General features: G+C 39.6%; 1 protein-coding gene across 6 annotated transcripts in view; it reads left to right on the plus strand.

The window, feature by feature from the left end:
- The window catches only part of RGS7 (regulator of G protein signaling 7), a 236,292-nt gene that overhangs the window by 158,257 nt on the left and 52,934 nt on the right, over positions 1-25,101 (plus strand). For all 6 annotated transcript variants that reach the window (XM_037392706.1, XM_037392704.1, XM_037392707.1 and 3 more), the window contains exons 5-6: positions 6,873-6,979; positions 20,668-20,719. In XM_037392706.1, coding sequence (XP_037248603.1) covers positions 6,873-6,979; positions 20,668-20,719 — 159 coding nt within the window. The remainder of the gene's footprint in view (positions 1-6,872; positions 6,980-20,667; positions 20,720-25,101) is intronic.

Consider the following 25,101-nt stretch of genomic DNA (forward strand, 5'->3'; position numbering starts at 1 on the left):
CTAACACACAGCCCAAGCAGAATCAGACCTATTTAGGTAGGCAGCTGTGGTGACCGCTAACTTAGTTTATGATGGGTATCCTGGAATCAAGCATGAATCTCATTTTACCTGTGTTTAGGTAAACAGTGCCTCTTCCTTCAACAACTCTGCTGCCCTCCCTGAAATGACTGTCACTGAGTGCTGCTCTCTTCACAAATTCAGTCCTTCAGATGGGACAAAAGAGAGAGGTTTATAGTGATGTGGGTGTTCAGTAACTTTTCTAGCTGTTTTATTTTCCCCTCTTTAAATGCCACAGTCAGGCCCAGAGAGTGAGCCTCTCCTACGCTTTGTGTGAGCGTAAGAAGCAGGTTGTATTTTATTACTTTAAGTTAAAGTTAATCCTTTGCAGCTTGTGTTCACACTGGCAACAAAATGACAGCAGGAGTGAGGTGAGAGTAAGTGATAATGTCTTGGCATTTGACACTTAAAATGAGTATGTGCTTGTGAAGTTCTGACTCATTAATTCTTTTTCCAAGCAGCCGTGTGGCTTAGCAATTCACTTCAGTACTGCGATGGGTGTTACATTAGACAAATAACCCAGAATAACTAGCGCTGTATTGTTTGATGAAAAGGGAGGCTTTCATTTGTTTGACTTTTTGTGTCAAAAAGTATATGAAAAACTTGCAAGTTTGGGTTTTGCGCTGTCATTTACATCATATAACTATCACAAGGACACAAAGTGTCCCGAGCCACATTCCTTGTAGGAAATCTTTCTCTGGGACTGAGCTGCACAAAACATAAAACAGACTGAGAAATGTCATTTTAAAGTGGGAGACAATTGGGAAACACCCCATTTTCCTTTCCTTGGAGATTACTGCAAGCCACTTTAGATGCTGTGAGACTGTAACTATAATAGTGTGATACTGTAAAGTGTTTTATGGACTTCAGAGTAAATGTAAATATAAAGCCCACATCACCTGAAGCCCTGAGATGCATAAGGAAAAGTGGAATCCACACTAATCACTGAAAATCTATCCTTTAAAGTGTTTCAAAACACAGAAACATGTTTATTCCAAAGAAAGACAAGAAATACCCATCCTTTTTAATCCCCTTCTCTGGATGTTATCATAAGAAATAACCTGTTCCACTGATATTAATGTACCTTGCAATTTAAGCTGAACAAACTGTCATCAGTCCACACAATAGTTTCTACTGTAAGGAGAAAACTGCACTATGTCTAAAAAGAAAATAAAATGAAAACTCAACAACCAGGGTATGTTTTTCATTTTTTGGATTTCATCAGTGTTGTCCCAAAGCATTGAAAGTGTCTGACTCTCTTCTATAACAAAATATATCAGAAGTCACTAGCATTTAATCCATCAAGATCACTCTCTTTCTAATGGCACAGCAGATGGCTGGGCAATGTTACTCCTCACAAAAATGATTTCTAATCAATCTACGTGCATGTCTTGTTCACTTCACCCACTCAGCAAAATAAAGTTCAACAGCAGAGTGAACCATGGAATTTTCAGCTTTTTCTGAGCTTTTAGCTCAGCAGAAGCATACACATTAAGAATCAAAACTACACCCACAGCAACATTTTGAATTTATATAAAATATTTCATATCCTGCTGAAATGCAACAGGCTCATAAAGACATATTTCTGTCTTTCACCTGAGGCTTTTCTTTTCCATTAGCTGTTACAACTTACAACGCTGTCCTATTTTAGCTATGAAAAATTGAAACTGTGGTTTGGGTAAATTTGTTTCTTGAATATGCCATTCCACTTTTCAGCAGTATCACTGCTAAGAAGTATACCTAGAACCTTGGTTCAGATAATTGATGTCTCCAAAACAAGCAGCCAAGAGCAGAGGAAGCTGAAGTCTACTCTGTTCTGCCAGTTACACCTCCACGAGCTTTTTCTCCTTCAGATTTTTTTGTGTGATGCCACTGGCTGCGGTTTTTATTCATTGTATAGGAGCTGGCTGCAATTTGAATTATGCCTTCTCAGTGAGGTTGCATGGGTGTAACTGAGAATTTAGTTTACATTGCATAGTCTTTCATGCAGTGGCTGAAGATTGGGAATTAAAAGCTGTGTAGATGCCACATTTCTATGTGTGTCTGTGTACACTTGCCATCTAAAACCCCAGTATTTTCTTGCTTTTAGTCTGTGTTGCTCCAGGTTTTTTTCAGTTTGTGTTCTCAATATGTATAAACATTCCTCTTTCTACCTAGAAATCTTTATGTTTAAAAGTATTTTTTCCAGGGTTCTTTTTTTTTTTTTTTCCTTAACTAATGCACTTCAAAGAAGTTTTTGATGTTCCTAATTTCCATCTGCCATTCTTCCAGATAAAGTTTCTTTAAGTGAGAATCCCCTAACTTCACATGCAGAAATAGCTGAGGGATGCAGAAGCTGCCTGAATTGAACTTTTAGGCGTTTAGGCATATAGGGCTAGCCTGTGGCTGGCTGCATTTCCCTTTTCAGGCTCCTGGGTTTGTTTCCTAAATCCTACTGTTCTACTTCATTTGCTTCTTACAGTATTTATTCTTCAGTCTGATTCATAAATTGAGATGTATATCAGAGCATTGTTTTTGTTGTGTCTAAAATACAGTGGATAGCTTCTTGCTGAGTTTTCTTTCTGTGCAGGAAGCAGCAGCGTTCGTTCCCTACCAGCCCGGTGTGAGGCAGGGTTACAATTTTGTGGACATTATTCTCCAGTTACAATTTTGTGGATGTTGTTCACCTGTTTAAGCCATTTTTTATTTATAGGTTATTCAGTCTCTGTGCAAAGTCTATTCGTAATGCTTTGGTTATGCAGTTGCCCCATTGTCAGATGATACCAATGGGAAAGATGATATACTTTCAAGTGAATGTCTTTACTCTTATTACACACATGGGTTTTTTCCTTTTCTTTATTTTCTTCTTTTAATAAAGCAGATACTGCTCACATTCCCAAGTGTGAGCTACAGTGGATATTAGGTTGATATTAAAAGATATATTTGTGCATTTGTATCTATGCAAGACTGGAATAAGTTGCTGGATCGATAGCCATAAAAAAATGAAAATCAATTGTCTATTAGCTGAAAGAAAAACAAGAAGTTACAATTTATATGTCCCTATTAACTCTTAATAGCTAAAGGGACATACAGATACCTTAACATTGAGTTTGTGTAAATTCATCCTAACTGAGTAAGATTGCCTGAGGTGAGAGTAAAACCACCTTAATTTCCATACATAACTGAAGAAGAGATATGGGGTCCTTTTGAGAATTATTCAGATCTTAAATAACCTTACCTGGCTTCTGGGGAAGGCCATGTTGCTCTGTCCATTTTTTGCATAGAGAACTAGTAGGGACTTTATACTTGTGTATATGACTCGGTGGTCAGTGAGAGAAATATAAGCTCTTACTCCTACTGTAACTGACCTTGCCAGGATTATAGGCTGTTCTGGCAGAAGCTTTCAAATTATTTCTTCTCCAGCTGTCTATATTTCTTTTTTCCACTCCTTGTTCCCCTTCTGCTTTACCAACCTGTAGACACAAAGCTGTAATGTAATTCAGGTTGAGAGGGACCTCAGGAGGACTCTAGTCTAACCCCTTGCTCAAAGTAGGGTCAGCTGAAAGGTCAAACGTTGCCCAGGGCTTTATCTGTTCAGGTCTTGAAACCTTCCAAGGATGCAGACTGCACAGCCTCTCTGGGTGGCCTCTTCTGCTTCTTGGCTGAAGTCAGAACCATCCCTGATTTAGTTTACTACCATTGTTTCTTTGTTGAAAGATATATATATTTTTTTTTTTAAATTGCCATGCAACTCCATAAAGGTCTGGGTTCCCTCATTTGGTAATCTCATTTTGGCCATTGGAAAGGTGCTGCTAGGCACCCTGAAAACCTTATTTTTTAGACAGACCAAGCCCAGCTCCCCCAGCCTCTCCTTACAGAATGTGTTCTTCAGCCCCAACCCTCTTGGTGACCCTCCACTGGATTCACTCAAGTTTGTTGATGTCTTTCTTTTATTGGAGTGGACATATTGTTCCCAACTGAACATAGTAGTCCAGATATGGTCTAAAGATTGCTCAGTAAAGGCGAATAATGTGATCTGCTTGTGGTCTTGAAAAATATTACAATTCAGAATCCAGGAAGAACATGAAACAAATCTGGAGCCTATTTAGTTTCTGGTAAATCTGAAGAGAATGTGTTCTTGTCTGTGTCAGAGCTCCCTGGCAAGCCCTGCTACCCTTATCTAAGGAATCCTTTCTCTAAAAAAGGTCAGCACATTTCTTCCTTTGTTTTTCTCTCATTCCATAAAGATACATAATACCTGAAAAAATACAGGTTTTGGAATCGGCAATGAGTTGCAGTGTGAACAAATAAAAGCTTAATAAAATTAAAGGGTGGAAAAAGTGAACCAAAATGAAAAGAACCTCAGCAACTGTCTTGCTACCAAAAGCATTGACTCAAAATTTCTGATCTGGGGGATAATAGAATTTACTGACTTGAAATAAATGAATAACAAAAATATATGGACTTAGATTAATTAGGATAAAGTTCAGGTGGGGATTTGCAGACATCTCAAACACAAGGAGCAAAGCAACTACCTACCTTCTGTTAGAGACACTTCTTCTAGGCTTAAGACTGGGAGGATTGTGGCATTTTTCAGTAGCAGAGAGCTCACTGCTGGAGAGGGTGTGTTACATTTTCTTAGATAATGGCTCTGCTGGAGGGACAGAAACCAGTCTGCTAAACACAGAGATCACAAGGATTGTTTGGTATCAAATCAACCCTAGCAGAGGTGTGTGCTCTCTATTAAGTACTGTCCAGATACCCTTTCTTGTGCCTTTCACATGCTTGCTGGCTTTAGGTTAGCTTAAAAATGGTCTGCTCCACCTCCTTTATCTCCTATACTACTGGATGTCTCCAGGTGAGCAAAAGGATAAAAGAAAGAATTTTCTGTGACACTGATGAACTACAGGTGAATAAATAAGCCTGTGTTTCCTTCTTTATCCAAAATAATAATGCATGAAGCATTAGTGAATCCCTCTTTCTGTGTTTGTTAGCAACAACAGAGATATAAGGACATGTATTTCTTTCTGCATGATGATGCTGTGACTGCTGGTCAGATGCCGCAGTAAAGAGGCAGGACAAGACAGATCTGTGCTGCAACATTTATGCTTGCTATTGCTGGAAGCCAAATTACAGGCAATAGGAACAAATGAGCTCTTAGAGGATGAATATGAATCTGTGTATGTTGTGGTGATGTAACGTGTTTTCCATAGTGCAAATATTCATCCTTACAGATTCTGCATACTTCATGGATTCATACTGAATTCATATATTAGATCAAAGACCCCTTATTTTTTAGGCAAGTTTTGCTGTTTCTTCTCTTTCTTTTCCTCCCTTTTTCCACCTTCCCCTTACTCCTCAGGTGTCCAATATGTCCTTTATATTGATCTTTTTTCTTTTTTTCAACCCTGATGTTGTCCTGCAGCAGCATTGTCCTCTCTAGCACCAGCCTCTATAACTGGTGGCTTTGTCATATAGCTCAGAAACCCGTGCACTCCTTTCCAGAGCCCATCTTTTAGAATTGGGATGCTTCAGTGGGTGTGATCTGATATTAGCGGTTATACTAGGAATTTTTTAATGTTACAGCAGAAATTGCTGTGCAGCTATTTTAGGGATATATACTGGAGTTGTCACAACGTTGGTAAAGAGATACAATAAAGAGATAGCAGGACTTAAGTACCTCAACAAGAGAGCGACTCGTAACTAATGCCATTCTCTTCCTACAACATTGTGTTCTTGTCAGCCAAATAATGACAACACTGAGTAAGAGACTTCAGGGACTGATACTGGACAGCGATCCACAAAAACACAATAACATATAGGAACCTGACTGTTCCATATTATAGTTTTGTTCATTAAAGTGAACCGAATTCATCCTGTATATGTCCAGCTCTGGACTCCTCACTGCAAGAGAGACATGCACACACTGGGGAGAGTCTAACAGAGGGCCATGAAGGTGATTAAGGGCCTGGAGCATCTCTCCTTTGAGAGAAGATGCTGTTCAGTCTGGAGAAGAGAAAGCTCACGTGGAAGCTCATCTGTGTGTATAATACCTGGTGGGAGGGTATAAAGAAGTTGGAGCCAGGCTCTTTTCAGTGGTGCCTTGTGACAGGACCAGAGTCAATGGGCACAAACTGAAACACAGGAGGTTTCCTCTGAACATTGGGAAATGCTTTTTTACTGTGAGGGTGACCAAGCACTGACACAGGTTGCCCAGAGAGCCTGAGGAGTCTTCATCCTTGGAAATACTCAAAAGCTGTCTGGAGGTGGTCCTGGGGAACTGGCTCTAGGTGTCCCTGATTGAGCATGGGGGCTGGACTGGAAGACCTCCAGAGGTCCCTTCCAATGTCAACCGTTCTGTGATTCTGTGATCCTTTGTTATTTTTCCCAGAAATGAGAAACTGTTAAGGAAATTTCTGCCCTTTACTGTAGTTCTGATAAAGCCAATGAGGAAGATATCATGCAATTGGAATCAATTATTTTAACATCATCTAATCTGAAACTGTTCTGAAGAGGAAAAGCAGGCTGCACCATCAGGGTAAAAATGATGGCTGCTTTCAGCTTCAAATAATCATGGTGGCTACCTGCTGGTGCTGATTGTGGATTTGTAGCTACAAATGGGACATCTAATACCCATTTGTTAAGAGACTAAAGGTTTCTTTTTGGTTGCATCATTATCTTATACAGAAAAGACAGTGCTTTCATAATGGCAGGAGCTTGACTGAGAGTGAAGTGACTGTCTGCAGGAGATAATGTGAATCTGAACAAGAAAACTAAACTGCTGGAAAGAAGTTATTTAATTTTTAAAATTTATCTTTCTTTTGTTCTTCAAACAGTGGAAGCTCTACATTTGGGAACACTGATGGCAGCACATGGCTATTTCTTTCCGATCTCAGACCATGTCCTAACACTAAAGGATGATGGCACCTTTTATCGATTCCAGGTAACTGCAATATGTTCTTGACTCATGCAAATGAAGGCTTATATTAAAGGCCTTACATAAAGCTTCATATCAAATTTTAACCTTACTTTGTCTCTTATGTAACATAGTAAATGGTGGCAATTCTCCTTAAAGTAAAAATTGGTAAAAAGATTTTATTTAGAAATTAAGTCACCAAAGTGTGAAGATGATAGTGACCATTTTGATCCCTGGAAAAAGTGTAATAATGCTAAATTGGAAGTACCTCTCCTGAAATTAATCCAGTATTTTGGAAATGTAGTAAAGGAAATAAGATTACCCCTTTGACTTTTATTCCTAACATAGTCTAATTTCGAAAGGGGGAGGCTTTTTTCTTATTAATCGTGTGGCAGAAACCTGATAAAAAATTGAGGGTAGTATTTATTCTTTTGTATGTGAGGATCTCGTTGTTAAAAGAGTAGTATTGAAGTAGTGTGTACTCTTCATACAAATGCAGACATGTTTCTACATTGATCTGTTAGTCCCATTGCATACAACAAATATGCAGATGCTTCAGAACAAGCTGGATATATATGTATGTATATGTATACCTATACCTACACATATATTATTCAGATACCTACATGGTTGCATTTTATTATATTAGATTTCAAACTAAGGGCTTGGGAAGCAGGAGTGTTGTTTTTCTAATAATGAATAGCAGGCTAGAAGTTTGCAGAGCAATACCACCTATGACTTGAAACAAATGTGATTGCATAGTATCTGATTATGTATTCCAGAGAAGGAATTAACTTTGTTTGCCATGTGCTACCTTTGACAATGGTGGATGTGTTCTGTATTGCGCTTCCTATTAGGTGGTCTTCCTGGTAGGTATCATTGATAGCTGCTTCAAGATCTTCACTAGATATTTGTTGCTTTAAAATTATATGAAGATTATCACTATGAAATTGATGATATGAATATCATAGCTTGGTAATCCTGTTCTGTTAGTTCTGTGTTAAATACTTAGAAAAAAATAATATCTGGTAGAACAAAATCTATTATCTTCAAGAAATTTAAGTCTAAGCTTTGTTTTAAACATTGTTTAAGTAAGAAGCCATCAACAAAAAAAATAAAACTGGGATTATAGGCTTTAAAATGCAGAGGAAAACTGTGATATGTTGGAGACCAAACATGGTCTCAAACATTGTATTACATTAATTGCTGTACAATACTTTCATCAATATTTTGGCTTAAATTCTATAGACCCTCATTAGGGAAGAGAAAGGATCATAAAATATTTGGTCTAAAACAAAATCTTAGAGTGAATAGAATTAAATAACTACAGCATAGCCTGGCAATACAGAGAATGATTATTGCATACCTACAGACAGTATTTTCATATTTTCACAAGTAGATCCTGTGGGTCATACTGTGCAAAAAAATTGCCCTTCAACAGGACAGTAAGTTACATGTGTGTATGGGTAATAAAAACTGGTCACTTCAAGCCTTCTTCCCCAGATCCACAGTTACCTTTGATCCTGGAGAGAGGAACTGAAGGACAAGGTTTCCTTCTCATGGTGCTTCATTCTCCTCAGTGTTCAGTATAAAGGAGGGATGGCATGTGGGCGAAAGAAAGTCCCTTACTGCTGAGGGAAATGCACTGATGTCATTATGAGGAGAGTGAAAAGTGGAAAGAAATCGTGGAGTGGTTGAGGTTCCAGTTCTTGGCTTGTCTCTGCATAAACAGTGGCTAGAAGGACAAAAGATCTGAGGACTTGTGCTGGTTTTGGACTTCATTTTGCAGAGAATTGGACTTATTTATAGGAGTGTTGGTCATTGAATTCTGCACAGCTGCTGGTCTTCTATCTCAAACATGGGAAATGAGCACCTCTGCTAGCATGATAAATCGGCTGAAGGGACGTATAGAGTAGAATTAGCTGCGAACAACTCAGAGTACTGCAGCTACCCTGCCATGGACCTTCCTCTGAGAGGTCTACAGCCTACATGTTTGGATATGAAGCTTCGGTGAGGGTTAGATTGTAAAATTATATCAGCTGATTTACGTAAGTTAAGGATTTGGCACCTATTTGACATATGGATATGAAATAAGATCATTTCCTCAACTGTTGCTCAGTATATATGTGAAATATTGCTGTTGGTTGCTGCTGTGGTACCTTTTGCATTGCTTTTGCTATGCTAACAATGTTAAAACAATGTGATTTTAGCTGTTAATGCATTAACATCAGAAAAAATCAGTGGTATCATACATGCAAAAGTTATGTCATTACAATTCCACATTCCTCACCAAAGTAAAGCTAATATAAAATCTGTTACTGAAGCTGTTAAATTGGAAAATGAAGACAACACGCTTAATAGGGAGGAAAGTCTGACTGCAAGTGTGTCGATTTATCACTAGAATAGTTGTTCAGGTGCTTTGGAAATAGGACGCCCTGAGTATTGGACAGAATTCACAAATTTATGGATATTTTAATAGAAAGAGAAAACCATACACCTGCCAGCACTGAAAAGTTCAAAAGCCATGCCTGTAGAGAAATCTCTTCTCTGTAATACAGAGACCTGACCTACAAAAAACAGGCTAGCTACAGTAATATTCTCTACACACTTCATTCTTTGTTTTCCAAAGTGTGATCCATTCCCTCCTGACAGTAAAATTATTTCCAGTTTGTTTTAAACAACCTTCTGTTGTATAGAAATATTTAAAAGCAGTGGAGATTGTGCTTCATTTGTACAAGTGCCCTTTTCCAGTCAAAATTATACTTTTTCAGTTATTACTCTTGCCATCAGGACAGCTTTAAAATCATAGTTATATCTGCTTTTTTAAATAATGTGGCCTTAGGGAAAATAAAAAAAAAAAAAAAAAATCCAGATCATTCTTTGACCTACTCAAGTTTAATTAGGTTAGTTTTTATGATAAGAATTTAATTCAAAGGGTCTGGATCTAAATATTAATTGCCTTACTTGGAGAGGAAATTTCTGCAAAAATTAAAAATCCAGGGATAGTGCAATACTTCCTGAATTGTCCTGAACAGCTACTTTGCCTTTTCCTGGTAATTTAAGCTTGGGACCATGGAAGAAGCTGAATATCTGCTAACTACACTCCTGTACCTGAGAGCAAATAGGTAAGAGGGGCCCAAATAAGAAAAACAAGGTGCACCTTAGAAAGCAGATCTTCCTGGGTCCAGGGATTACTCACTGAGACCTTTCATTTGTGTCCACAGAAGTGGTAATATTCTGTCCTGGTGAGAAATGCCTGAGCTGCCCTGTCAGCTAGTAAACTTCTATAATAGCCTTCCAGGGAAAGATGTGTTGATTTCTTCTGCAAGTTTCAGATGCATACCGAGTGTCTTAATGTTCAGGGGGGGGGGGGGGGGGGAATAATGTTTCCTAGTATCTTTTGTCTTTTAAACAGATTCCTAGGATTCTTGAGGCTAGTGATAATCACACTTCTATTTTTTTATAAGATTAATGATTTAATGTAAATTGATTTTCAGAGATGAAGTTTAGAGTCTGCTGTTGTTTTGTAACTTTTAAGGTGGAAGGCATAAGTAGCTGAGAAAAAGTATGAAAATGGGAACAGTATCTTGTGAAAGCATGAATCTGGTGAAGATAACAGCAAAGCTCATGGATTTTGGCAAGATGATTTCACCTGTGATGTCTTTTCCTCTTCTGCCCCTGGGAACACTTTCATGGCAAATGCATTTAACCTCTCTGGCTTTGTTTTGCCGTGCCTGAACCGGAGATAAAAATAGATAGGAATCAGTGTAAGGATCTTGGAATCTCTTCCAAATATCTACAAAATAGTGTAGAGCATGAAGTATTGTGCTAATTCCACCTTGTGTCTCAGGTGGAATTACATTGCTTCCCACAACATCTCTTTGACTCAGCCCTGCTTGGCTAGCTACCTCTTGGCTCAGTCCTCAACCAGCCCCTGGGCGTTCTGAACACTGAGGCTGTGGCTGAACATCACAGCTCTCCAGCCACTCTCCACAGCCTTGCTGGATCACCTACCATGCCTTCAGGGAAGGATTTTATTGGAAGTCAGATTTTAGGAAGGAAAAAAAGAAAAAAAAAGAAGAAAAAAAAAGCAGGTTATATTATCCAGCATTGGGCAGATATTCTTTGGCAATTGCAGATGCAAGGACTAATTCATTGTCTTTTCAGCTCAGGCTCAGCATATACAAGTTCTGTTCAGGTTTTCAAGAGGGAAAAATAATTTCAAACCTGTCTTTCTGACTGCCTTATCAGTGCCCTTTTTTCTTTTTTAACTCCCTACTCAGACATGCTCCTCCCGCACCCCCTTACCACCACTACCCCCATCTTTCCATGCTCATCCCCTTTCCAGATGAGAAAAGATGAGTTACAGAGCATCTTTATTGCTTCTAATTTCCTTAACTTCTTTTTTACTAATCCTGAGCTAACTGTGGAGCATTACTTACATCCTTCCTCTATGGGCTTGAAAGTGGTAGACCAGTGATCTTACCTTTTCCTATACCATGAGATCATTTGAGTCAATTGTAGTGAATGTGTCAACTGAAAACCTGTGAATTCTGCCATCCACCGTGCAAGGTATTTGAGATTGTGTATAACTACTTTTCAGCAAAGACTTGATTTCTGCTGTTTATAAAGACCGATGCCTATGAGAAGAATAGTAGTAATATACAAAGGAAGGTTTATGAGGGATTTGGATATTCCTTCCCCATCCCGGTAATTAGATTTTTAAAGATTTCATGGAGTGGAGCAGCTTCAGAAACAGCAATCCTTTTCTTATTACTATCAACAAGGGGTAGCTGAAAAGATGCTTAATGATTTCCCTACTCAGTAGTATGGTTTAATGCATAGAAGTTAATCAAGTTTTATAAAAGCTGATGGGCAGCACTAATTTTTACAAGTGTCTGTTTCATTAGCTTAGATATTATTATTGATTAATTTTATGGTAGGGCCAAAGCAGATCTCTTTGTTTTATCACAGGACTGCTCACGGTGCATAGCAGCCATTACTTCCAGTTTGTTTAGTGTGGAACATGTTCTATATTTACAGGATTTTGTTTCATATTACTTTATTAACAGGAGGATTATGGATTTCTGTGGTTAGGTTTACCTAATGATATTAGGCTATAAATGCGAAAGAACCCATATGTGTTTGTGTGCGCAAAACCATTTTTCTGTCAATGGGATGAAGATCCTTGTAACAGCCTGGTTTGTTCTGAATGCTGAAATGACTCTACCATTGTATGTGCAGTGCCAGGTAAGCCTTATTTCTTCAGCTGGTGACTTGTATTGGCTGCTTATTCAAATTAAAGACACAATTAAACAAAGTGCCTTCAAAGTGTACTGATCAAAACTGGCAGCATTATTTCTGCCTGGGCTGATAAACAGTACTTGACTTTCCCCAAACCATTCTACCACCCACTTTCCTTCCGGCTATAAGTGGGATGCCATGGCAAAGTGACAAATGTTCCCTACTTAATACTTGTTCATGACAAACTGCTTCACATTTCCTTCTGAGGAAAAGCAGAAGTCTGAAGTATGAGAATTTTTTCAGGTTTTCTGTATTTCACAAAAAACCCTTGACATTTCATAATCTTCTTTTTTAAAATGGTAGCGTTGAGGTACAGCATGTTACACCACGTCCACAACTCTCCTGGGGCAAATACTCACTTACGCAGGGTTTCTAGATCATGAAACAGAGCACATAGATTGTGTAACGTTTGTGCTATAGGAATATGTGATATTGCAAGGGACATTATACTTCTTCTATAGTGTACTTGGGATATATGAGTTGTAACAAATAGTTAAACAAAGCCTTTTTTTGCATAGACCAGGTAAAGAAAAGGTTATTTACATGGGCAGAGCCTCCTTGCATTGCTGTGGGAGTTTTTTTAAATAGAACAAAAGAGAGCAGGCAGCTTTCTCCTTTGCACACACCTCCTATTCTCTCTCCTGAGTTCATTCTGTGAGACTAGGGATCTTCTTAGCAAACTCTTCATACTTTCTAATCTTTCCTTGTTGAACAAGGCAGATCATTTCCCTCAGTCTTCATGGATAACCTTTCTAGCAAAAGCTTCTAAGGGATTATTAAATACCTGGACTGTGAAATTGTGTGGAGACTTTTGAAATAGAAGTGGAAAGATGTAAACTCAACCCATACCTTATAATCATGTGATTTGAGGTCTGTAACATCTAAGGGACAAAGCAAACCAGGCTTCATTTATAGGAAAATCAGATTTTGGGAGTCAAAGGTTCCATGAATTTCTGTCTGAGACCTTGTGCAAGCTCAACTTTAACTTGCCTGATTGCAAAGGTTAGGGCAACAGATGTCTGTGCAGGTGGAAGAAAACCATGAGGTGCTGGGGCTGAGTAGGACTGCAGCCAGGGGTGGTGGGGATGCACGCAGAGCATGCCCCTGAAGAACAGAGACAGGCAAGGCACTGTTTGGGGCACTTGAGGGCCAGCCTGAACAGGGGGCCTTGATACACATTTCCCTGAGATCTTAATGTATCATTCTGATAACTGAATTGTACTATTTGGGGAGCTTTGTGATGAGGTTTCTCCCTAGGTTGTTTCTCAGCCAGGAATGAGATTGCTTGAGATTTATTTTTATTGCTGCAATTTATCAAGGGGTATTCCAATTTATCAAGTGTGCGTGACACATGGCGAGGTAGATTAAGACCAGAACTTTATGGCTGTTAATACCAAAGAATTAGGCAAGAAAATGCAGAATACCTCCTTGAGAAAATGTCAGTCATTTTAACTACACAGGTTTATTGTTGATGGATTTTTTCCCATACAGTCACAGCATCGCAAAACTTCTTTCATCAGAAGCTGATTTTTTTATAATGTTCAGTTTTCAGTGCCTAGGTTTTTTAAAACATTTTTCTTGACTTTCTGTTTAAGTCTTAATCCTGTCCCCTTACCAATAATTTTTGTGCCTGGTTTTAGAATTTTCATTGTGTCTGCACCCACCAATGCTATTTCTTGATTTGGAAGTGAATAATAGTTATCTACTCCTTGAATACAACTTTATCTGCAGCTGTAGCTTTTGAGTACATGTCATAGAGTCATTTAGGTTGGAAAAGACCTTTGAGATCATCAGGTCCAACCATTAACCCAGGACTGCCAAACCCACCACTAAACCATGCCCCTAAGCACCGCATCTATGTGTTCTTTAAACACCCCCACGGATGGCGACTGCACCACCTCCCTGGGCAGCCTGTTCCAACCCTTCACCACCCTTCCTGTGAAGAAATCTCTCCTGATACCCAATGTAAACCTCCCCTGGCATAACTTGAGGCCGTTTCCTCTTATCCTGTGGCTCTTCATCTGGGAGAAGAGACCGACCCCCCCTGCCTATAGGCCCTGTCACATGGCTGCGGAGAGCGATCAGGCCCCCCTGAGCCCCCTCCTCTCCAGGCCAACCCCCCCAGGTCCCTCAGCCGCCCCTCACAAGGCTGGTGCCCCAGCCCCTGCCCCAGCCCCCTGCCCGGCTCTGGACACGCTCCAGCCCCTCCACGTCCCCCTGCAGTGAGGGGCCCAAAGCTGAACACAGGGGTCCAGGGGCGGCCTCACCGGTGCCCAGCGCAGGGGGACGGGCACTGCCCTGGTCCTGCTGGCCACGCTGTGTCTGCTACAAGCCAGGATGCTGCTGGCCGCCTTGGCCACCTGGGCACACTGCTGGCTCCTGTTCAGCCGGCTCCTGACCAGCACCCCCAGGCCCTTTCCCACCAGGCAGTTCCCAGCCCCCTGCCCCAGCCTGTAGCGCTGTGTGGGGTTGCTGTGACCCACGTGCAGGACCCGGCACTGAGCCTGGTTGACCCTCATACAGTGTGCCTTGACCCATCAGTCCAGCCTGCCCAGCTCCCCCTGCAGAGCCTCCTGCCCTCAAGCAGATCAACACTCCTGCCCGACTTGGTGGTGTCTGCAAACTTACTGGGGTGCACTTGATCCTCTTGTCTAGATTGTTGATAAAGACATTAAACAGGTCTGGCCCCAGCACTGAGCCCTGGGGAACACCACTTGTGACTGGCCATCAGCGGGATGTAACTCCATTCACCACCACTCTTTGGGTTTGGCCATCCAGACAGCTTTTTGCCCAGTGTAGAGTACACCTGCCCAAGCCATGGGCAGCCAGTTTCTCCAGGAGATGCTGTGGGAGACGGTGTCCGAGGCTTTACGAAGGTCCAACAGACAACATCCACAGCCTTTCCCTCATCCACTACGTAGGTTATCTTGTGCTAGAAGGGGATCAGGCTTTTCAAGCAGGACCTGCCTTTCATAGCCCCATGCTGGCTGGGCCTGATCTCCCGGTTGTCCTGCACATGCCACGTGAAGGCTCAGGCTGATCTGCTCCTGGCACCGAGGTCAGGCTGACAGGCCTGCAGTTCCCCAGCTCCTCCTTCCTGCCCTTCCTCTAGATGAGCATTACATTAGCTAATTTCCAATCTTCTGGGACCTCTCCAGTTTGCCAGGCCTGCCGATAAACAATGGAGTGGTTTGTCCAGCTCCCTCAGTACCCTCAGTGGATCCCATCCAGTCCCGCAGACTTCTGCATGTTTAAGTGGAGCAGCAGGTCACTAACAGTTTCCTCCTGGACTGTGGGGACTCCATTCTGCTCCTCCTCGTCCCTGGCTTCCAGCTGAGGGAGCTGAGTGCCCTGAGAGTAACGGGTCTTGCTATTAAAGAATGAGGCAAAGAAAGCGTTAAAGTACCTCGGCCTTTTCCTCATCCTTTGTGGCAATGTTCCCCACCACATCCAATAAAGGATGGAGGTTATTCTTGGGCATCCGTTTGTTTCTAACATGGTTTTTTGTTATCTTTTACGGCAGTGGCCAGCCTGAGTTCTAGCTGGGCTTTCACCTCTCTAATCTTCACTCTGCATAACCTCGTGACATCCTTACAGTCCTCCAGAGTTGCCTGCCCCTTCTTCCAAAGCTGGTAAGCTCTCCTTTTTCCCTGAGTTCCAGCCAAAGCTCTCTGTTCAGCCAGGCCGGTCTTCTTCCCCACCAGCTCGTCTTTCAGCACATGGGGACAGCCTGCTCTTACACCCTTTAAAGACTACCTTCTTGAAGAATGTCCAGCCTTCCTGGACCCCTTGGCCCTTCAGGGCTATCTCCCAAGGGACTCTGTCAACCAGGCTCTTAAACAGGCCAATGATGGCCCTTTAGAAATCCAAGGCAGCACTTCTGCTGACCCCCCTCCTTACTTTTTTGGGTATAGAAAACTCTTATCATCTCATGATCACTATGCCCGAGACATCCGACGACGACCACCAGTCCTTTGCTGTTTGAAAACAGCAGGTCCAGCAGGGCATCTCCCCTGGCTGGCTCACCGACCAGCTGTGCCAGGGAATTACCTTCCACACACTCCAGGAACCTCCCAGACTGTTTCCTCTCTGCTGTGTTGTGTTTCCAGCGGACATCTGGTAGGTTGAAGTCCCCCAGGAGGACAAAGGCTAGCAATCTTGAGACTTCTCCCAGCTGCTTGTAGAATGTTTCATCTGTCTCTTCATCCAGGTTGGGTGGTCTATAATGGACTCCCACCAGGGTATCTGCCTTGTTGGCTCTCCCCCTGATTCCTACCCATCCACACTCAACCCTACTGTCACCATCATTAAGCTCTAGGCAGTCAAAACACTCCCTGACATACAGAGGTACTCCGGCATCACCTTTCTTCTGAAGAAGTTTGTAGCCATCCATGTATGGTGATTCCGTAATTCTTTACTTGTTGTAGGTCTTTGCCTTACTCAAAATACATAACATCTACTGCTTATTTAGTGACCTGATATGTTTTTGAAAAATTCAAATTTTAGTAACCTTTATTTTTTAAGGATTCAGAAATAAATCATGTGTTGCAATTGTTCAATCTAGACATGAAATCAAGAAAGATAAGAATGTGGAAAATTCCATCTCTTTCCCTTTTCTGGAAAAGGTAGATCTTCCCCTTGCTGTAGTCTTCTGAAGCCTCTCTGCCTTATGTGATGTTTTTTAAATAACTGCCTACGTTTCAAATGTTACTTGAATGAGAATTTTTCCCATGTATAACTTGTCCTTCAGGTAACTTTCACCCCTTTAAACATCATGCAGATAATCCAATATTTTTGATAACTTCTGCCACTTAGATGCTATAGAGTGTTAGAGAGAGAGGAAAAAGAGAAGTACCAGAGCAAAAGTTTCATCATAATATTTACACCTCCATATAATTGACAGTGCTGACAAACCAGAAGTCATTCTTTAGTTTCATGAGGGATTTTTGTTTTCTACAATTTTTTTCTACACGTTTCTACACATGAAAACACAATAATCCCTTAAGTATTCTGTGCTGAATTTCATCAGGCCTCTAACCTGAACTGTCTGACCTCATACAAATATTTCTCTTCCTGTTGTTTTTTGTTTGTTTTTGTTTTTTTCTCCTGTGCTTTGTCCTGTAGTCTTATCTTCATGTCCAAATTAATTTTGGGCATGTTCACAGAGCTGATTGCAGACAGACTTGAACTTTGTTCCCGCTGGGAGCCAGCTGGCTGAAGGCCAACTCTGGCCACGTTGCAGTGCTTGAGCTGATGAGCTGTACTTCTCAGCAGGTCCCATTAAATGCATCTGAGCACCACACCAGCAGGGTCACAGCTTGCAGTTCAGCGGCAGCTTGTGCCTGCCCAGTTCAAACCATCAGCAAGGAAAGCTCACGCCTGTGTGTCATCCCCTGAGCAGAAAGACCTTTACCTGACTGCAGTCCCCCTCCTCCTGGCATTCCAAGGAAGGCATTTAATAATCTTCTGTACTTGTCTGTGCTAACTGTTGTTTGAACCCCCTTCTCATATTGTAATGCTTACCTTTTGCTGGGGTTTCTTTTTAGCTTACCTTGTAACACATTATTGAAACCTTTTATTATGACTTATCATGTGCTTTGCTAATTAAAACTTACATTCTGTTTTAACTTTTCTGCTTTTATCTCCCTGGCACAGGGAGGCATAGACTCATTCTTAGTAGTGTATGCATTAATTTGTGCTTTTTCCTTGATCTCTTTTTCATGTTTAGTTGACTGGAGATTGCAGTATGGTTACACTGGCCTGTCACTATATTTTCTCTCTAAAGGTAGTTGGGCATTTAGTACTGGCTCTTTCAGTAGCTGCCATCTCCCTTCCATCTCTTTGTCCCTTGGTTTACTTTCCTGAGAGACCTCCTCTGCCTGTTCTCTGAACCTGCTGGCCCTCACACTGCTGTACTCATCTTTGCAGAATACCAGTCTCATCCTGCAATTGCTTTCAATCCTAGTACTACACACCTGCAAAGTCTTGGTCAGGTATTTTCTAATGGAACAAAATCTATTTCATGTGTTCCCTCAAAAGTTTCGTTCAGCTTTGAAAAGGAGAAAGCACCCTCAGTGCATTTTCATGCTCTTTAGCATAGGTCTAAGCTTAGTCCCTCTGTAAGAAGCAGTTCTTGCCATTGGGATGCACCATTTTGTCCTTCAGAAAAGCCTTGGCCACCTCTGTCTCCTAGCGAGCTAGTGACATTTCACAACATTGAAGATCCTGCCCCCTTTCCCATATTCTATTTAGCCCCGTACTCACTCCACCACTGATGTGCAAATCCCAATAAAAGTTGAATATGTTATTTTAACTAAAGACTGAAAACAGGAATATCACATTTATCCTTGATTGATATGTCCCTGAGTGCCTCTCAGAACTATTTCTTGCAGTGTTCTTGGTGGTTGGGGGTAGCTTTTCATTTATGCATGAGACAACAGAGTCCTTCTCTTACATCACACACATATAGTCATGAATATGTAGTATTTTCTTAGAGCCTGATGTGAAATAAATGCCAAAAGCAGTTTTGAAGTTTGCTCAAAATCACAAGACAGGATTTATTTTTTAATCTCAGCTGGGATGGGAGTATATGTAATTTGGCAAGAGAAATCCTAAGTATATATAAAAAAGTTTTAATACTGAGTTTGCAGCAAGTACACTGACAATTGGAAGAATCTCTGGCTCTTTACTTCTGAAAGGGCTCTTCCTCTGCACCTTTCTCCAACCATCCTCCACTGTAACTGCTATCCCCCCCCGTAAACAAAATCTGAGCCCCAGCCAATTTCAGCTCAGAAGCTGCCTGAGCAGATACGGTTTCTATGTATTTAGTAATCCTCACTGCATCCTTTTTCCAGAAGCTCAGCCTTAAAATAAGTGTTAGCAGGAAAATGATGTAGTGTTGCTTTTCTTCTTATGCCTGTCCCAAGATACATTTCACACCTCTAAGGAAGAACTGTTCTCCCTCCCCGAGTTTGAAAACTGTATATTTAAATGATGGTGACCTTATGCTTTATATGATTGACATGGTTAAGTGACTTTTACATCTTTCTTCTCCAGGATTCTCTGAGTGCTACCATTCATTGTTTAGGGATTCCTCTTCTTTCCATTTGTGCTTATACTGGCTGCTTTGCTTTCAGTGGCACTGCAAAGGCATAGCCGATAGGAGAATGTCTTACTGCTGCTCCATTACAGGGCATGAAACAGCTTCCAAGAAACTCATCTCAGCCTTCGAAGTCAGCTTGTGATAGTTTCTTTTTTACCCTTTAACTCATTGCTGACGCTTGATAAATAGCAAGTTCTAAATTGCTGCTATTAAAGTTGATGGGTCATTGTTGCAATGGAGAGAGATTTTTCACAATATATATTTAACCTGACAGTACGTGTGAATGTGTCACCCTTCAGCCCTGTTGGTTTCCAGGTTAACATTAAAACAATTTTGTGGAAGTGGGCAACAACAGAGGTTTCAGTTTTTGCAGCTGGGAGATCTTTGAGAAAAACCAATAAGGAAGGAAGTAAAGCATAAGTTTTTCCTAAGGGAGTACCTGTGTTCTGAAATACCACTCAGAGCAGTCCATACATTTAATGACATTAGTTCAACTAATCAAATAATATATAATTCTCTGTCTATGTGCGTATGTGTACATATATATGAATGTGTTATGTATAACATATTAGAAACCTTTGCATTTTGATAAAAACTTACCATTTAAAAAAATTAAGTTATTTGTATGATAAATGCCTATATGGTCTTATGTTCCTCCTTTGGTAGGAGTGGATTATTTTAAACAATACATTTAGCACAGTTTTAAATAGCATAGTATTGAACTAGTTATCGATACTGTTTTTGGCTTTCCATTAAAAACTCCCACATTTTAAAACACAATTGGTAAACAATTAGGAAAAAATAAAGACCCCAACAAATGAAAAGAACTGTAATAACTTTGTGAAAACAGGTTGTGTTTAGTGGCATTTTTAAACAAATAACTCCTATGGAAGAGTATTGAATATTAATATATAATAATGAAAACTCTCCAAAATCAAGAATTGAATGTATTCCAAAGTATCTTGTCTTTTCACCTTCTAAAACTGATTCTTCAGGACATGAGAGGTATGTTGCTAGGGAAGATGAAAAAGAAAACCTCACTACCTAACCTTGGGGGTTTTGTTCCCTTAACTTTAAGAATAAAAAGAACACTTTGTTCTTCTGTTTCAGTGCCATTCTGACACTACTGCAGTAAACAAGCGTACAAAATTAATTTTCTGTTTTGATGACTATTTAAAAATTGTCAAGTTAACAATATAATAGATCTATCAAAAATGTATGATGACTTTGAAAACCAGTATCAATCCAAGGACTGTATAATACTTGCATTGTCTAACTTGAGTTCCCTACTTCTTTGTTTTGTCTATAGACACCCTATTTTTGGCCATCAAATTGTTGGGAGCCGGAAAACACAGACTATGGTCAGTGTAGAAATTTTTCCTCTTTCTTTTGGGAATTATGCATTATATGAATGAACACATCATTACAGTCAGTCTTGTTCAATCATCCCACTGTTAAAAACATAATTATGTTTCATGTAGTCATTTTGTGCAAGAATTGCTGGTACTGAAATGAATGTGCTGTTACCTTTTCCAAAGTTTATTAAAAGTTCGTTAAAGTCAGATTTGGAGTTGATCTGAGGGGAAAAAAAAGTGTCAAAACTCAAAACCTACCTTGCCATCTACAACTTCTGTTTGCTTCAGGAAGTGTAATTATTTACAGTGACAGTCTCAGCGAAGCAGAGGACGCTTTGTTGATGGTTGTGCAATAGTTATTCTCAGATTCAGACCTGAAAATGTGCCTAGTTTAGACCTCTTATTTCTGACATACACGGTGTGAAAAATTGTTTATTATGGAAACTTATGTGGTTCTAATAGGTACTGTATTAGAAAATACCTTGTTTCTTTGCCTGTTTCTTGGGTTTCTATTCATAAGTTACACATTGTAATTGCTGATGTGTGCTTAGACAGGAAAATCTGAAGATAATGGGTAGTAACATTTTACAAATAACTCATAAAAATGATAAATCAGGTGCCTCTGTACACCAAATAGTGACATGATTTTTAAAGAAAATGGTTTATCTATGAACATATGACTCTCCTGTTCATTCTAATCTAGACTGTAAGTACTAAGCTCATCTGAAGACCAGGTCACTTTTTTAGGTAACCAAGCATGTACGTGATAGCTTAACTTTTCAAAAACTCAGACTTTGGAAGTCTCTATTTATAGCTTTTTGGAAATTTAAATACCTGTAGTGGATTCAGTCTCAGCCCTTGGGAGCTGAAGACCACAGGGATGGATGGTTCCAATAGATGCTTGCTTCCTTTCTGCAACAGAAACTGTTTAATTTCAAATACATCGCTAACTAAAAGAATTTCAAGATGAGGCTCTCAGCAGAGCTGAGGGCCTTCAAGGTAGAATTTGAAAATGGTAAAAGTTTCCTCATCCTATAGAAGGAGGAAAATGTTTATCTTTCTGTAAAATTTGTAAAAAACTGAGATTTGAAGTTGTCCAGCAAATAGTTATTGAAAGCTACAAAGGAGAAGTGATTCATACCACACCTGAGTGATTAACCACTCCATATGAGGAAATTAGTTGCTGAAGGAGAAAAGCTTACCACTTATTTCAATGTGTTTTTTTCCTTTCCTTGAAAGTGTTATTTGCTTTTCTCAGAGGCACACTTCAGTATAGTCTCCTAGTATGTCAAAGATCAGAAAGTAATTTATTACGGTTTTAAGAGACTGAGTTGTTTAGCTGTAATGTGTATTACATTACCAGGGGGATTTTAATAAATAAATATAGGCTTAACAGGTTTGAACTTGAGATCAGGCTGAGAAAGTTTCTATTAATATCCATTAATCTAAATTAGGAGAGACTAACTTTCTAGTCAGAGCTGACCCATTGGATTGGGGAATGAATTACAGACTCTAGTCAGTAAACAGAAATCTTATATAATCTGTCCAATATTTGCATGCCAAAAATACAGAATTAAACTTGGGATCAGTTTCTTCATCATGCAGGGAGGTGCCAGTGTTGCACAGTAGACATACTTGTTACAGACCTTTTGTGATTTAAATATAAGACCTGTAAAATATGTTCCAGTTGGTGAATTTACACTCTTCTGTAGCAGAGGGGGAATGAAGGGAAAGCCCCAATCCTTCCATCTCATTGCTCCTTCTGAGTCATGAGCCAAAGGTTATCTTAACAAAGGTGTTCTTAACACGCCTGTTCAGAAACCCACCCACAGCTCCCTCATACAGCAGGGTCAGAGCATTGCAGAAGACCTACCTAAGGTGGCTGTGTGTCACCAGAATTGGCTAACGCTAGTGGAAAATTCACAGGAAAACTAAATTTTTGAGACAACTTTTCAATAGTGTTCTTATTAGCTTATCATCTTCCCAGTCCCAGAAATTAGCCTTTGCCTTGTGGCCTGTGGATTTTTTTCCAATATCTTTCTATGAATGTAAAGAGAAGGCAGATAAGGGGAGAAGTGAATACAGCTGCTTGCAAAAAAGCATCACATTATAAATGTTACAAACAGTGGTCATCAGAGGCATACAGAAAAATCAAACAGATAATCAAGAATCCAAAACAAATGTAAAATAGGATTGAAAGAATTTGAGGATGTTAAAAGATAGATTCCACCTCAAATACACTCCAAAGAGATCCTGCAGATGTTCACAGTAATTCTGTTACTTCCTAGAAAACATAGTAAATAGAATTTATGCTATTACAGTTATGCAAATAATTTTGCACTTCTAATGTATTATGGTGCTGTGCAGTGCGTCCGTTTTCATGGACTTTTCCTGAAGAAGCTTGAAACTGTGCTCCTAAAACTAATGACTGTGGTAGGCATTAGAAGTCTCTCAAGGCCAGCAAGAAGTAAGCTTTCTCTGTAATCTTCCTTTATCAAAATGATTAACAAACCACTTTCTTTGGCATTGACCTAAATTTACAAGTCTTTGAGAACAAACTACAATTTTATTTTAATTTAAATATTACTCCCAACCACTTACCATTACTCACCCATAGCTGGGCTACTGTCCAGAATGTAGCATACTGCCGAGAAAATACTTAATCTTACACTAGAAATTAAATGAGATTGAGATACGGCATGTCTTAATTTATTACGAGAGCTAACTCAAAAACAAATAATCTTTACATCTATGTTATTTCTAATTCCACATCAGATTGTAATATCAAATATTTTCTTTAATAAAGATTTATCTGAAGAATTTTTGAAGAAAAAAGACATGGAAACAGAATCTTCCAATATGTCAAGAAACTGCAGACCCATTCTCATAATAAAGATACAGCGTAGTGCTGTGTCTTGGTGACAAAAGGTGGGCTTGGATTAATTTATTGTATGTCAAAGTGGAATCGTGTAGCCTTTGATTTTGATTGTAACTATCAAAATATCAACCACCTGATCATTCTGTGGTTACTAAGGAACCACTCATTTTTACAAAGTGCTTAAAGTCTCCCTCCCTTTTTAATGAAAATCATGCTATAAGAGATCTCAAGAGAGATACCTCAAACTACAAATAATTTTTAAAAATATAGGTTCTTAGGTTCTGTCTGTTGAAGATACCCATTTTAATGCTGTATGTCTTGGAGTCCACCATGCAGGACACATTGTTCTGTGTAGAATCCCATTGGTTTCAGTGGGGTTTTATTAACGAAAACAAGTATGCACATTTATAATATTTTTTTCTTTAAGCCCAGTGTATTTCAAATCCTTTCACGTTTCTTGAGTTAAGTCATGTTTCTGAATTATGATTTGGCTTTGTGACAAATAGAATTGGATCTCAGTTCAGAAAACTGGCTCTGGAAAGGAACACAAGTAATGGCTGAGCGTGTGACCTACCTGTAATCTCTTTCCTTACAGATGTAATTTTTTTAACTGACATAATTTATTTCTCTCAGATTAAAAACAGTTCATGTCATTAAGAACTGATTAAATATGGAGATTTTTTATGTCCGTTGCATCTCAGAAAGGGGAAATATAAAGCCACATATGAAATTGTTATTCCATATGGATTTGGCCTCAGTTCTTATGGGACCCGTCAGGTTCTCTTGGAGTTTTTGTGACTCACAGGTATTGCCAATTTGAGGAATTCAGTTCCTTACTGTTTTTGAGCAAGATAAATAAGAAATACAGAAGGTTAGGGGAAAATTCCATTCACAACAAAATAGCAATTATTTCTGTGTTTGGAAAGCTCAAGCCTAAGCCTAAGCAAACAAATGAACACAGCTGTGACAATGTAAGAGGCTTATAAGAATTTCAAACGTATAAGATATTAAGAAGAATTAGTAACTTTTACTTATTTTCTCTAGTGCGCATTTTGTCGATGGTTAGACTCAAAAGTGTTTGTGATACACAGACCTTTTCTTACAGTTAGCTGCATATTAAAAAAAAAATGTTGAAAGGAGAGACAGAATAAAATTTCACAAGTACCACAGTCACTTACAGTGTTAAGGAGGTTTGGACCAATACTGGAAGACAACAGTCCGCTACATCTATATAGTTGCAAGAGGCTGCTGTTTGAGCCTTGTAATTTTATGTGTGTGCATTTCTCCCAAGTGAGTTAAAAATGGAGGAGGACTGCAGAATCTTGGGTAGGTTATGGAGAACACCATAAATAACTGATAATGCAACATGAGTTTAAGAGCACAAAACATGTGATCTGTAAATGATGCTAAATTCGACTGTTTTTCTATATATTCAAAGTAAATTTTTAAATTCTGCTACTATGAAAAAGGGCAAGTTATGAAAAGGTACATATTTTCAATAGCCTTCCAG

Source organism: Falco rusticolus, chromosome 6 (assembly GCF_015220075.1).
Source record: "Falco rusticolus isolate bFalRus1 chromosome 6, bFalRus1.pri, whole genome shotgun sequence".
Lineage (NCBI taxonomy): Eukaryota > Metazoa > Chordata > Aves > Falconiformes > Falconidae > Falco > Falco rusticolus.